The 15,911-nt window shown below is 41.5% G+C and overlaps 1 protein-coding gene across 1 annotated transcript in view; it reads left to right on the top strand.

The window, feature by feature from the left end:
- Nucleotides 1–15,911, top strand: part of Uvrag (UV radiation resistance associated) — a 274,915-nt gene that overhangs the window by 168,053 nt on the left and 90,951 nt on the right. The window contains exon 12 of the mRNA XM_059270780.1: nt 1,841–2,006. Within this exon, the coding sequence (XP_059126763.1) occupies nt 1,841–2,006 (166 nt within the window). The remainder of the gene's footprint in view (nt 1–1,840; nt 2,007–15,911) is intronic.

Below are 15,911 nucleotides of genomic sequence, written 5' to 3' on the forward strand. Positions count from 1 at the left end.
TGGGACAAGAGGACATAGTCTCTAAAAATAGCTAGCATGTTGGTTAGTACTGACTCAGTAGTCACCTGAAGTGAATGTTGTCCATTTTTCCGTGGAGTTGTGTGGAGAGAAGCCTGGCTGTGAAGTACTACAGAAGTGGGAGGTTGCAGACATTTTTTTAAAGATTTATTTTTTTTTATTTTTAACCACGTATGTATATCTGTGTCTGTGTGTAGTTATGTGCATGTGTGTGCTGATGCCCAAAGAAGCCAGGAGGCATTGGATCTTCCTGAAGCTGGGGTTACAAGTGGTTGTGGGCCACCTGATGTGGGTGCTAGGAACAGAACTCACGTCCTCAGGAAGAGCAGCATGTGCTCTGAACCATGGAGCCCTCTTTCCAGCCCCGGATCACAGACTGTTTATATGTTCTTTTCCATTATTAAAAAAGTGTGGAGACACTGCGATGGTGCAGAATGTCAAGTGCCTGGTACGTTCCAGAACTCCAAGTTGAAATGAGTAGATACTGATTTTTTAACGAGGAGGTTCTGTGATGGTGTGGGAGAGCAGGCAAGGACCAGAGGACTTGGTGTTGGCCGACTTAGCGATGTTACTTCGGACAGTTCTTTAGTCTTTTGGGGCCTTAGTTTTTGGTTTGCTTTGATTTCAGTCTGTAAAATGAATGAGACGGTATTAAAGAGGAGTCTTGTTCAGTATTTGTTGGTGAATGAATGACTATTGGATAGAGTATTACTATAGACAAAGTCTAGGAAGAAGAAAAGTGAGTAATTTTAAGTGATATTTGTTTACAGGACCATCAAAGAGAAACTAAGAGACTGATGTGTATAGTCAAGGGCAGAGACTTCACTGCGGAAGGGCCGTGCAGTGGCATCCCTGCCATAAAAAGCTAGTATACACATATTGAAACTATCAATGGGACAATATGAAAAATAGGGTTAATAATTGAAGTTGAAGGTGTCCTTAGGCATCAAGCAGTAGTGAGGCCACAGTTACTGCGATCATTTCATCCCTATCTCCATGGCTGGGATATCCTAGATCATGCATTCAATCTTTACACATGCGGAGCTTTTGAAGATCCTTAAGGAATACTGTATACTAGGGAGGAGTCTGACTTTCTTCCTTCTTAGGGACATTTGAGACTTTCTGTTGCATTCCTTGAGTTCTGAGAACTTGAATAATCATTTATTACCTTTAGATAGGAGCAGAAATATGAATGATGAGTTTTTAGAATATAATTTGTTTGTAGCTTTTAAAAGCCAAATGCTTACGTTTGTATGGCACATGTGTTTTCCCTCTAGTTACCACCACCCAAATTATATGATTAGGTTGGTGTATGAACAATATGGTTTTTGATCTTCACTATAGAACATATTTTTCCTTTCTCTCCATTTTAAAATTCCCCATGTCCTTATCAATACCTGAAGCATACCCTGTAAGGAGGTAGTGTGTTCTGTTACTTCACTTCAGAATTAATAATCTGTATAGCATTTGGACTATGTTGCATTAAAATCTTTGACTAATCACATTATGTGATAGATTTAAGTATTAATTCCTCACTTTAAAAGGGTGCAAAAGAAAGTAATGACTATTTGGGCACACTAAGAACTCTTGCATAAGAGGTATATCACATCTTGACCTCAGCACACTAATCATTGGGAGATAGCTTTAAGAATAGTTAGTAGGTGAAATTTCAAGCCTTGTTAATGTGTTTAGATTGCATAAATTCACATCATTTAGATAAGTGATTAATATTTTATTTCCCACCTATTTGCATAAGACCTCCTCAGAGCTACATCTGTAAGGTAAATGGTTGTTTTAATTTCCTCTGTTTTTGAATTTACAGCAAAAGATGATGGAAGCATTGCCGTTGCCCTTGGTTACACTGCACATTTGGTCTCCATGATTTCCTTTTTCCTACAAGTACCCCTCAGATATCCCATAATTCATAAGGGGTCCAGATCAACAATCAAAGATAATATCAATGACAAGCTGACTGAAAAGGAGCGAGAGTAAGTGTCTTTCTTGTTTGTTTTCAATATAAGCTGCTTGGATATTGGAAATGTGAAGTGTCTTCTCATTGAGGACAGTTTCTATATGACCTGTCACTTTGGAAAGCACGCCTTGCAGCATGGAGAGACTGTCAAAACAGACAAATTGTGGCGCAGGGAATGTGACTTAGTGCTGAAGTGTTTGGCTAGTGTGTGTTGAGGTTTTGGTTTGACCCTTAGCACTGTAAGTAAGATTTAAATAACCTACAGGTAAAAGAAGAAACCATAAAGAAAGTATAAAATTTAAACAGAATGATAATGAGAATATGTCACGTCAAAGTTTGTGGAGTATAGCTATATCTCAGGGAAATTTATATCCTAAGTACATGCAGCAGAAAAGATATTTGAAAGTAAATCATCTACATCTCAAGTGAAGCAACTGAGGAACAGTTAGCAAAAGCCCAGGAAAAAGCATGGAAGGAAATGGTAAAAGTAAGAGTGGATATTAGGGCTGGAGAGATGGCTCAGAGGTTAAGAGCACAGGCTGCTCTTCCAGAGGTCCAGAGTTCAATTCCCAGCAACCACATGATGGCTCACAACCATCTATAATGAGATCTGGTGCCCTCTTCTGGCATTCAGGCATACAGGCAAGCAGAACACTCTATATATAATAAATAAATCTTTAAAAAAAAAAAAAAAAAAAAAAAAAAAAGAGTGGATATTAGCTGGGTTGCTGTGCAGTGTGCTGATGCAGAAGAGGCAGAAGGCCTGGTCTTTGAACCAGCAGAACGGTGCTCAAGGCCCTGGAAGGGGGTTTAGAAAGAAAAGAGAGAAAGTGGAATAACAGTTTGAGGAATGAAAAAAGGAGAAAAACCACAAATATGTATACAGGCATTTGAGAGTAGGGAGACAGAGCAGGCAACTTTAAACTAATACATCAGAAAGTCTAGTCAAATGGCTTAATTTCTAGAAAGATACTACTTTCCAACATAAATAATTGGCATTTAGAAAACACCAGAGTAAGCCTGGTCTGTGAGCTGTAATCCCAGCAGCCCCAGCTCCTGGGAGGTGGGGTCAGGGCAAGAAAGAGGAGGAGCAGGAGGAGCTTAAGGCACCAGTGGCCAGGTAGGGAATGAGGATATGGAATATTCTAGGTGAATTATTCTCAACTCTGGCTGTACCTTAAAGTCATCTTGAGAGCCTTAAAAACTGAGCTTTTGACCCCTAGATTCCTGACCCCATCTCGGAGATCCTAACTCTATTGAGTAATGTTTAAAAGCTTCAGTGGTGGTTCTGATGTATAATGTGGTCGAGAACCACTGCCCTAGATTAGGAAGATCCCATTTCCATGGCATGAAAAATTAGATATTGCTAAGTATATTTAGGGAACTTGAAAGCAGTTTAGCATCACTGTCTTTAGAGGTAAAGTGGGCTGTGCAGAGAGAGTACCAACAGGATAGCTTAGCAGTGTGGCCAGCCCTCGGCATCCTTGTGCTCCATCCCTACACGTGAGTTCCATGAGTTTAGCAACATTCAATTACAAGTATTGGGGCCAGTTGTGTCTGTATCAAACATGTCCAGTTGTACCCTAAGTAATACAGTAAAAGAACTACTTTTAAAGAATTTTTAACTTTTTATGTTATTTTTAATTATGTGTATATGTGGGGGAAGAGGGTGTCGCACAGGAGGCCAAAGAAGTCATCTGATGCGCTAGAGCTGGTGTTCTGGGCAGTGGTGAGCTACCTGAGGTGGTGCTGGGGACCAAGCTGGGGTCCTCTGCGAGAACAGAGTGTGCCCTTAACTGCTGAGCCATCTCCAGCCCAGTATAGCAGCAGCTCGTTGGCCACCAGGAAACAGTGTTGCTCTGACTGTTTATTTGCACGTGTCGAGTACCCATTCTGTTCTGCTGTGCACCGATGGAGTTTCTGGGACATGTGGTTGTCGTCATATAGTAGGACTTAGAAGCAACTTAAATACTCTAAATCATACAGAGAGTATGTGTAGACCATATGCACATGCCATGCCTTTTTTTTTTTTTTTTTTTCAAGACAGGGTTTCTCTGTGTAGCTTTGCGCCTTTCCTAGAACTCACTCTGTAGTGCAGGCTGGCCTTGAACTCACAGAGATCCGCCTGCCTCTGCCTCCCGAGTGCTGGGATTAAAGGCGTGCGCCACCACCGCCTGGCTATGCCATGCCATTTATATAAGGGACTTGAGAATCATGGGTTCTGGCAACCATGAAAGAGTGGAAAGCAATCTCCCTCAGATGTTGAGGGATGATTATGTGTCTGGAAGAACATGGCTCTCAGCTAAGGAGCACTTGACTAAGTTAGATCCGTACCTTTTCCAATGTTATGATTGACTTGAGCCCAAGTATGCTTTTCAGTTTAAAAAACACAAGAAATTGAATGAGAGCCTGTAATGTATGTATTTGACAAAGGGAACATGAGGTTGTTTTCTTTTCTTAGATATTTTTAAAAAATCAATTTGAAATTTACGTAACACAAAATTCAAGATTGTAAGTGTTCGGTGGTATTTGAGTACTTTTTCACCATTGTGCACCTAACACCTCTATAGTTCTGAAACCCCAAATAAAATCCTGTGCCCATTAAACAGTTACTCCCTAACCCCTGCCCGTCCTCAGTCCCTGGCAACCATCAGTCTGTTCTGTCGGTATGGATTCTCCCATTCTGGCTATTTTATATAAATGGACCATACAATATGTGACCTTTTTCTTCCTGGCTTCTTTCAGTTAGCATAATGTTTTCAATATGTGTCCATGTTGAAGCGCCGTCGTACTTCATCCATTTTTATGGTCTAATAACTTCCCATCAAGTGTGCATACCACATCTTGTTTCTTCATTCATCTCTTGATGGACATCTGGGTTATTTCTACCTGTGGCTCTCGTGAATAGTGTCACTATGAATATTTGCTCATGGTTGTTTGAATGCCCATTTTCAGTTCTTTTCTTCACCTCCGTGAAGTTGCTGGGTCATGCAGTACGTCTGTTCACCTTTGAGAGGAAACACCAAAGGGTTGTCCCTGGCAGCTGTGCCGTTCTACACTCCAGATGTGAAGTGCACTCCTTTGTGGTTTCGCTTCGCTGTTTCCTTATAGGATGGTGCTGTTTTCGCTGTTTTTTCTTATGCTTAGTGACCATTTATATATCATCTTGGATGAAATGTCTCCTTTTATCTATTGCCCATTTTCCAACTGGGTTATTGGTTTTTGTTGTTAAGTTGTAAAACTTCTTTATGTATTCTGAATATTAGACCCTTATCAGGTAAGTGATTTGCAAATATTTTCTTTCATTCTATGAGTTGTTACCATTTAAACTCAAAATTTAAAGCCATTATTATGTGCCTTGGCAGAGGAGGAGGGCTTCCATTGGGCCGCATTGTCAGTTCCCACGTGCTGAAGAATCACTGAGAGAACCAGTCACACCCTACTTCTGCGGCCAGGGTGCACCTCGGCTTTTGATACTATACTGCTGTGTGTCTCAACAGACCTCATGTCTGATCTGTTGGTGCTATTGCAGCAGTGTGTGTGTGCACGTGTGCTCAGGTGTGCACGTGTACTCAGGTGTGCACGTGTGCTGGGAGATTTATAAACAAGATATTCTTTCTCATAGCTCCAGAGGCTGGGAAGCTCGGGCACATGGTCCTGACATGTCCTCTGTCGACTGAGGCCAAGTCTATCCCTCTCGGCGCACCCTCCAGACTGGAGCAAGTCATATTCTCATGTAGGGGAAGGGATGGAAGGCATGTAAAGGAACCAGATTCCTCCTATCGAGTCCGTTTGTCCTAGCTTTAGGACAAAATCTGTTTATGACAACAGAATCCTTATGACTACACCACCCTTTAAGAAAAGGCCCCACCTACCAACGCTATTGAATTGTGGTTATGTTTCTGGCTTATTTACACCTCAGTATTCTGATTATTCACTCTTTCCTGAATACAACCCCGTAATCATGGTGTGCAGTGTCCTCTCCCTCGGTGGTATGAGTACACATGTCTGGGAACCTCCTCTTAAGCCCATCAGTCCAGGATAAGATGTTGCATAAATACGCATAAATACGCTAGGGTGGCAATTTCCCATCAATGAGTAAAGAGGAAGCAATTAAAACAGTTGCTTCACAGCCTTCTTAGTTCCTCTGGTGCGTAAAAGGGTTTTAATTTTGATAAAGTTCAGTTTTTCTGTTCTTTCAGATGCTTTTAGTGTCATATCTGAAACCCATCATTTGGTCCAAGGTCATAAAGATTTATCCTTGTGTTCTTCCATATTAATTCTTTAATTCTTATAGGTAGCTGTTGGTTCCATTTTGGAGTTGTTGTTTTAAATTTATAGTGTGTTGAAAAAACTATTCTTTCTCCCTTCAATGGCCTTGGCATCCTTGTTGCAAAAAAATCAATTGGTCATGGGTTATTTCGATTCCAGTTGGCTATATGTCTGTGTTTATACCAGGACCATAATAATGTTTGCAATTTTGAAGGGAAAGAACTCCAAATTTGTTCCTTTGCAATACTGTTTTGGCTATTTGGGGTCCTTTGCAATTCCTTAGGAATTGGAGGATCAGGCTTGCCAACACTGGAAAAAAAAAAAGCCACTTTGATTTTGAAGGGGATTGTATAGGATCCATGGATCAGAGCAGCATTGCCATCTTATTAATAAGTATTGGCATCTTAGTGGTAATTAATAATAGTAACAGCTTGTTTTTATTTAGGTGCTTTTTGGTTCTTCTTGGCAATGTTTCATACTTTTCAATATACAAGTTTTGCGTGCCCTTGATTAAATGTATTTCTGTATATCTTATTGTTTTTGTCATTTCTCTCACAGATTGTTTGAATTTTCTATATATTGGTCCAATGTTGTCTGTGAACAGAAAAAGTCTGAATTCCTTCTGACTTGGATGCTTTTTGTTTTGTCTTGTTTTTCTTACCTAATTGCTCCTGCTGGAACTTCCAGCACAGCACTGAGTAACAGTTGGAAGAGCAGGCATCTCTGTCTCTCCATTCTAAGAGAACGCACTTGGACCTCTGCCCCTGAGTACCAAGTGTCTTCAGGAGTGTCCCCAGCCGTGCTCAGGAAGATCTTTGTTTTCCCAGTGTCTCTGCTGTGAAGGATGATCCAGAGGCTGCATTGTTTTCTGCTATCACTGTGGTGGATCACATTCGTCAGATGTTTGGTTCCTGTGAAAATTCCACTTGGCCGTGGTCTATAATCCTCTTAACATGCTCTTAGATTCCGATTGCTGAGCTTTATCGACAGTTTTTACACCTGTAATTGTAAGCCTGTCATTTTCTGTTCGTTAGTGTGCATCTGGCTTTAGAATCAGAGTAGCCTGACCTCCTAAAATAAGAAAGGAATTGATCCCCACTCAGACATTTTGGAGAGTTTGAGGGTTCCTGTTAATCCTTTCTTAAATATTTGTTTGAGTTCACCAGTGAAGCCATCTGGCCTTGGACTTTTATTTTATGAGGTTCCTGAGTCACTGAGAAGTTTCTTCTTCTCACGTATCTGTTCCAGTTTTCTGCAACCACTCTTTCCCTCCGCTGTGTTTTTCATGCACACCCATTCCATCCGAGCTGTCGGTCTGATGTGTTGGTGCCGTCGGCTGCTCGTACTGTTTACTTGCCAACGTCATTTTATTTCAGTGAGGTCTGTGTTGGTGCCTCCAGGGTTGTATCTGGTTTGTTTGTCATAGGTTAACGGTCTGTCAGCTTAGTCTTTCTAGAGACTCATTGAGTCTATTGGTGGTGTGTCCCTACTCTGTAATCTGCACTCTTTATGATATTCTTCATTGTGCTGGCTGGTGTATTGTCTTCTCTTCCTTGTCTAGTTTATATGATGTAATATTATAGTGAGATATTTTAATGACACGGTTGGTTTTTATAAATTTCCACATTTATTTTTGTATACTGTGTTTGTTTTCTTTATCTCAACATATTATCTGATTTCCCTTGTAATTTTTTTCATTAACCCATCAGTTGAGGAAATGCTATTTGAGTTTATGTATTTATTTTAGAGTTTCTTATTTTCCTTCTGTTTTATCCTATGTGACCAGTTATTTTTGTGACTTTTTTAAATTAAGATTTATTTTTTGAGTTATCTTGGAGTGTTTCACATATACTGAAGAAGAAGATGCTTTGAAATGCCTTATCTACATGGTGTGGGGAGGGGGGTGCAGCATGTGTCTGTTGAGTCTGGTTGCTTATATTGCCTGCCACCAGTGCCCCTGTGTGATTATTCACATCTGCCTGGATGTTGTGCACATGACTGAAAGTGGAGTCTGAGCTCTCAAACCTTCGATGTGAGAATATCTTCATCTTTCCTCAGTTCTGTCTGTATTTGCTTCGTGCATTTTTGCATTGCTCTAGTACACTGTCTATGTCTCTCGATGTCATCAACCCTTTATGGATTGACTCTTTTATCCGTATATAATGACCTGTCTGCCCGCCTAGAACAATTTTTTACTCAAAGACTATTTTTTCTGCTTTTAATTCAATAATTCCTAGTTCTCTTGATTATCATTTACCAGGAATGTCTTTTCCATTTTTAAAAATTATTTTAAAATTACATTTATTTGTGTGGTGAGGGGTGGGCCCAAGTGCCATTGCATGAATGTGGAGATCAAAGGACAATTTCTTAAATTTTTTTTGTCTTTATTTTTATTTCATATGTATGGATGTGCCTGGATGTATGGCTGGGTACCATGCATATTCAGTACCTGAGGAGACCAGAAGAGGGTGCCAGAGTCCCCTGGGACTGGAGGTAGAGACAGTTGTGTGCTGTCATGTGGGTGCTGGGGTTTGAACTCAGGACCTCTGAAACAGTATCCAGTGCTCTTAACCTCTGAGCCATCTCTTCAGCCTCAAATGACAATTTTTATGTCAATTCTTTTCTTCTACCTTGGGGAGTGGGTTGGCGTTCCAGGGATCAAACTCGGGTTGTCAGGCTTGTGAGCAAGCACCCCTACTCACTGAGCCCTCTCAGCCTCTTTTCTAGTTTTTTATTTTGACATTGGCAGAGGTTTTTGTTTTTGTCTTTGTTTTTAAAAGAGCCTCACTCAAGAAGGTACAGGTAAGAATGCCAGAAGTTCAGGGTCATCCTTGGCTATATAGTAAGTTCAGGGCCAGACTGGGATACAGGAGAACTCCATGTCCTCACTAGTTACATCTTTATACGTTAGGTGCCATATGTACACCAGTCCTCAGCACACTGAGACACTTCCTAGGTTTTTCTCTCTAGTGGTTGTGCATGGTTGCTTGCCTTTCAACTGGACAGATGTTAGCTGCTTTTCAGCACTCAGTTACTACAGGTAGCCCCAGGGCAAGTTGGAATAGATAAACCAGTTTTTTGAAGAGTAAGATCTGTTTTGCTTCCTTGAGAACTGCAGGCTCCACACTGGGAGTTCAGCCTGCTGTCTCCAGCCTCCGGATCAGGGCTCTGGAGCTCCCTTCCCATTTCCCTCTTCCTGCCTCGATGGCAGTGGTCAGTAAGCTGGTGGAAGCCTTTAATTGTTTTCCAGAGTTTTGACAAAGTTAATTTTGACACTTTTGCTTTATTTATCTATCTCATCCATCCATCCATCCATCCATCCATCCATCCATCCATTCATCTGTCTATCTACCTATCTACCTATCTATCTATCTATCTATCTATCTAATCTATCATGTATCTATCTATCTTATCTATCTTATCTATCTTATCTATCTATCTATCTATCTATCTATCTATCTATCTATCTATCTATAGTGTATTTCCAGAGGATCGGCCCTTTGAGTAATCCCCTCCACTGTTTTCTCTGACATCATTTAATGTAGTTAGTGATGAAAAACATCACTTAAGGATAAAGGGATCTCTATTTAGTAAACAAAAGAGACAATCATGACCAGATATGACTTGAAAAAGAACACCTTAAGATTTTCTTTTTTTTTTCTACTTACATTTATTTATTGCATGTATGTGTGCACGTGTGTGTGTGCACACTTGCATGTGCATGTGTTTGTTATACCTACACATGTGCCTGCATTCCATGATGTGCATGCAAAGGTCAGAGAACAATTTGGGTGTTGGCACTCGCCTTCAGGGCCTGGGTATCAACTTGCTGTCACTGGACTTAGCAGCAGGCATCTTTACCTGCCTAGTCCCTCACAGTCCTCACCTTACTGAAGCACGGGCTTCCTCCACCCTCTGATCCTCCTTGTATTCCATATTATGGAAAGTAAATGTCCCTCCAGATTTTTATCAAGTTGTTACGTAATAATCTGACTTTAAATGTGAATTAAATGGAAAATCATTTTGGAAGCTTGAAGAAGGGCTAGCTCTTGGAATGTTAAAGTATTTTTTTCTCTAGATCAGCTAGGTAATTTGTGAAGGGGCAGCTGAGCATATGGGCAATTCACCAGTCTATGGTGGCTGGCTAGACTTCAGCTGATTGTATTACCAGTTTTATTTTTCCAGGAGAACCACAACAATTGCATTTTTTATGAATGAAGTTTGTTTTCTACTGCTTTGCCTTTTTGCTGGAACCCATTGTATTATGTTGACTAAATGTATGTATTTTTGACATTTTAATGTCACTGAAGGTGAATTGCATCTTACAATTATAGTATGTTGTATTATGCATCTGTCTTACCACTACCTTAGTTAATGGTGCATTTTAGACTTGTTTTAGATTTTTGTGAACTATTAAACATTCATGCTGACTTTATGAAGTTTTAGAAAAGCCTTCAAATCCTTTTTTGGAGCAGCATAGATGTAGAAATATAAGTAGAAGTAAAGTAATTGACTATGCTTGTTGATTGAATCACCCTGTTAGCTGATGGTTACTCTACCCCGACACTGAGAGCAGGTTAGACACAGCTTGCTTCCTGCCTAAGTGTTCGGCTTGATAGGAACCTTTCCAGGGTATTAAATGAAATCAGGCCTTCATGGGAGATGGAAAGTAGGAATTGAATGACTCATTGTATAGATTATAGTTAATGTCCTGGAGGCCTCGGATTCCCAGCTGCTACCCTTTCTGACTGCATGCCTCTGCAGGCTGCTGCGTGTGAGATAGTAGAGTTCATGGCTCTTCATGCAGTATGGAGGAAGGGAAACCACTCTTCCCTCTGTCTGGCCTGTCAGAAGCTTGGCTGTGGAGTGGTGCCTTGCTCACATTGTGCACTGCACACCATAAAGGGAAACTCTGAGGTCTTTGGGGCAGGTCCCTGCAAGACTCAACCAAGAACAGGAAAGGGCTTTCACAAAGGTTCAGCTGCAGTATGTGTCTTGCTTCCTTCATCAAAGACTAAAATGCAGATTTTCAAAGTAGTTTTGAAAGAAGCTGTGTTGTGTATGGTTACTTCGCTACTAGGCTGTCTGGAGGAGGACCTATTCAGAACCCAAACTGAAATGCCACTGAGTGGACTAGGTCCCACTGGCCACAGTAGATAAATGGCTTTCCAAGCCCTCAAAAATGTCTGGAGGGTTTTTTCACTTTTGTGGGGAGGAGGGAGGCGGGATTTTTTCTTTCTTTCTTTTATTTTCAGTTGGAGAAATGGGGTGGTATAATTGGCAGGTACTTTTGAAACTTCTTGGCACATCTACAAAAGGACTTTGCAGATCTCTAAAAGATGGGCAGCTGGGGTTTTTCTGGTGGGATTTTGGAACCCAGGAAATATGGATGCTGTTCTTCACTTTCCTTGATTTTTGTTTGTTTGTTTGTTTTGTTTTGAACTTAAGTTTATTCCTTTTGGTGCACCAAAATCCCAGGACTTCCCTCTTTATCTGATTGGGTCTGATTTCTTTTAGGAATTGAATTTCTAAGTACAGAGAAATTGTGATGTGTCCAAACTCAGATGATTTTGAGCCAAGTTTCTAGTCCTTGCCTGTGGGCCCGATTCTCATGAAGGTGGACAGACGTTTTACTTCGTGCTCTAGCACCTTGCTTTGTGACCCAGAGTGTAAAAGGCTCACCACACAGGTCCCCATCTTGAGTCTTTTCCTTTCCTTGCAGCCCCTTAGGCCGGTCTGGAAGTCCATGAAGCTCCCTTTCGGCAAGACATTTAAGAAAAGACACAGGAGACTGTGGAATAGCCGTGAGCATCTTTGACCCTCTTTGACCCTCTGCTCCCTCAGCCTGATACTTAGCAGCCAATGTCGAGTTGTTGAATGAATGAATGAATGAATGAATGGGATTTGGGGCTTTTGATGTCATCTTGTTGAAGCAGATAAAATAGTTTGAACTTCATTTATGTGATGAGGTGAGTGCCTGAGATTTCACTATTACAATGTTCGTAGTGAAAACGTAAATGAAAGCTCCAGAGCTCTTGTGTTGGAGCGCTGTAATTCTGTCTCCTCATTTCTGTTTCCCATCTCAGGCATTCTTACCTGTCAATGCGTCTTAAAAGATTCATAGGTTCCTTTCTGTAAAAATTCTCAACCTCCATTTATTAATTGACTTCTTTTTTTTCCACAAGAAAATACTCAGCAACTTAGCGGAGAAAGGGTTTGTTTCAGCTCACAGCTCAAGGTGCAGTCTGTCACAGCAGAGAAGTGAGGGCAGCAGGAGCTGGAAGCAGCCAGGTACACCACATCTGGGATCGGGAAACACAGGAGCCCAAGGAGTGTTAGCATCCTAGAGTCCTCAGTCCTTCCTAAAGAGAAGGTAGAATGTGTGTTCAGACCGAATAGTTCCCAGCTGGCCTCTGCTAACGCTTCAGTCGCTCCCCCGGTTTGCTCTGAGTCATCACCCATGTTTCAGTGACACTGAGCATGCCTTGTTCCAGACACCTCCTGTTACTTTTGACCTTGTTACTCATTGTCCATGCTGTCCCATCTGCCTCTAATGCCTTCCCTAGCCACGTTCAGAATCCAAATCGTAGCTGTGTGTAGCCCTTCTGCTCTCTGCAAGGTTCTTCTTACGCTCCCATCATTTGCCATTCTCTGATCCATTCTCCGATCCATTCTCCGTTGTCTGCCGTTCAGCCCTCTCTTGTTACGCATCTCCAGAATGAAGCACTTTGGTGTGTGTGTTCACAGAATCGTAACAATCACTCAGGTCAACTGTACAAGTGTGTATTCGTCTTCGTTGTTGTTTGAAGTGTGGGGTCTTATCATATAGCCCAGGCTCATCTCAGACTTACAGTCCCCCTGCCTCAGTCTTGTATGTTCTGGGGTCTCATTTTGTACCACTGTGCCTGGCCTTACTTGTTTTGTTTTACTCGTGTCTGAAATATTTGCAATGTAGGATCTACATTTTTCTAAGTATTAAACTCATATCCTTGTATTGACATTGAAAAAGGAAGATTTTCTTCTTTTCTTTTTTTAGTTGAGTTAGGAGAATAAAGGATGCTCCGTTTTGCAAATGCTATTAGGTAACCTGACCCTCCACACTGTGGTCCACAGCCTTAACTCTAGATGCTCTCGCCAGGACACTGGTTTTTCATGGAGTCCCTTAGGACTGCAGCAAGCTGTTGGCTTCTGCTCTCGCTGTAATCCCAGGCCTGGGCAGCACTGCTGAGCGGGCCGTATTGGGAGTGAGAGCAAAGAATGTTTTAAAGTGAGGAATCCCCATGGAAATGCAGGCAGGAGAGATCAACACAATAAAAATGCAGAAGGTGGTTGCTGGGTGAGACAGGAAATGAACACCTTGTGAAGATCTGGCATTCGGCTGAGAGGGAAATGTGGAGAGTGAGTCAGAAGGAATGCCGTGGCTGTTTCTTTGCTGACACTTGGAAGTATATTGTGTGTGTCGCTTTTAATGAAGTGTGCTTTAGCAGTGCTGATGTTACTATCTGGATGAGGAAGTCTTCTCGAGTATTTCTGTCATCTCAGTTTTCTGCATCCAACTAAATTAAACTTCAGTAATGTAATGGGACAGTGGGACAGAAAGGAAAACCAGATGACGATGACATGTGGCCCCAACCTGAACTCCTGCTTTTCTGGTTTGCAATATATTCAAATCATAATAGAGGTTCAGAAATTCTCAGAGGGGAGATGGGATGGAGGGATAATGTATTTAGTGACTGGTGGGCTGTGGTATAAGTGAAATCATGTTACATTATTACAATGCATGACATCATGTTGGTCACAGGTGGCCCCAGAATAGCAGTGAGGTGTTCCATGGGCTGACCTTCACAGTCTTTCATATTATCTTACGACAGCAGAGGTGCTGTGGACTCTGGCAAGGATCATCCGAGACTTCGCTGACGTTTTATTAAAAGACGTGCTATTGTTTCCTTTCATTCTTAGGCGTTTGATGTTTTTGGTACACACCAGCGTCTGCAGTCGATGCTGTGTGGAGAAGTCTTGGAAAGCCTACAGTTACTCTCCTTTATCTGCTGGGTTAGGTTCTGCAACTGTGGTCTAGAAAAACAAGAAAACAAAAAGCAGTGAGTCCTGAGCAAGGTGCTGTATTCTGTAGATGACCTGTCTGTGACGAGAGCCCCTTTGTCCAGGACGGTCTGTGCTGGGTGTGCCCCTGCGTCACTAGCGTGCCCCACAGCAGCACTTGGGGCCGCAGACAGCCGTTCTTGGTGTAGGAGGGGGGCTGATGGCCAGCGCAGGGCCAGGCTGGAGAGAGCCAGCAAAAGCATGCTTCAGACAGTGGTCCCTAGACATGTGAGCTAGTTATATGGCAGTGGTTACAAGTCCAGGCAAAGGCTAGAAGACACCAAAGGGCAGGTTTGCTGGCACAGAACAGCTGCTGCCCACTTTGTACTCACGGGCATGGAGTTCAAATCCCTGCCTGGTAAGTGATTTATTTGAAGTTGCTCAGTTGTTTTTTTTATTTTTAGGTGTAGATGAAAGAGAAATACATTTATAATTTAATCTTGCAGCAAAAATTCAAATTCTCTTCAAAGAAGGCTTGAGTAGTTAATATATTTACTCAAACTAGGCTTGAGTAGTTAGAAAATTTAGTCAAAATATATGAATATATGTAGCTAGAGTTTTCCTGCCTGGCCCACAGTCAGGACAAATCTCTCTCACCTGCCAGTCCCACAGCCGCTCAGACCCGACCAAGTAAACGCAGAGACTTATATTGCTTACAAACTGTATGGCCATGGCAGGCTTCTTGCTAACTTAAGCTTAAATTATAGCTTAAATTAATCCATTTCCATTAATCTATACCTTGCCACGTGGCTCGTGGCTTACCGGCATCTTCACATGCTGTTTGTCATCATGGCGGCTGGCAGTGTCTCTCTCTCAGCCTTCCACTTCCCTGCTTTATTCTCCTCCTTGTCCCGCCTATACTTCTGCCTGCCACTGGCCAATCAGTGATTTATTTATTGACCAATCAGCAACACACTTGACATACAGACCATCCCACAGCACTTCCCCTTTTCTTTTTTTTTTCCAAAAAGGAAGGTTTTAACCTTAACAAAGTAAAATTACATATAATTTGGGAATTTGGGCGTAGCTTCTCTTACTACTTCCTGCTGGAGGGGGGCACTGTATCTTATGCGGACACAAAGAAAATTTTAGGATTATGGAATAGTCTATGAGGCTGTATTGTCTGAGCCAGTTGCCTTCAAACCATTCTGGATGTTGGATCATCTGGGCCATGGTGTCATCGGAGACCTTTCAGGGGGTCTTGGCTGGTCAAACCTGATGTATCTTAATCTGGAACAAATCCATAGCCTCTGGCTTTCTGTGGAAACAAAAGCAGAGACTCTTTTCCAAAGCAACATATTCTTATATCCAAATTTTGAAGTCAAGGTACCTTTAAAATATACATTTTGGCATAACTCAACAGCTTTTACAATCAAATGTTTTTCTGCAGTTAAAAATCCCAAAGATAACACAATCCAGATTATCTGTGTAATATTCATCTTTACATGGCTTATTTTTTATATTAATTTTACTGTCTCTTTAAAGACTTTATTTTTTAAAACTATGTATTTGTTTCTATAACTGTATATATCACCTTTTTTGTCTCTTT

This window comes from Peromyscus eremicus, chromosome 1 (genome assembly GCF_949786415.1).
Source record: "Peromyscus eremicus chromosome 1, PerEre_H2_v1, whole genome shotgun sequence".
Classification (NCBI taxonomy): Eukaryota; Metazoa; Chordata; class Mammalia; order Rodentia; family Cricetidae; genus Peromyscus; species Peromyscus eremicus.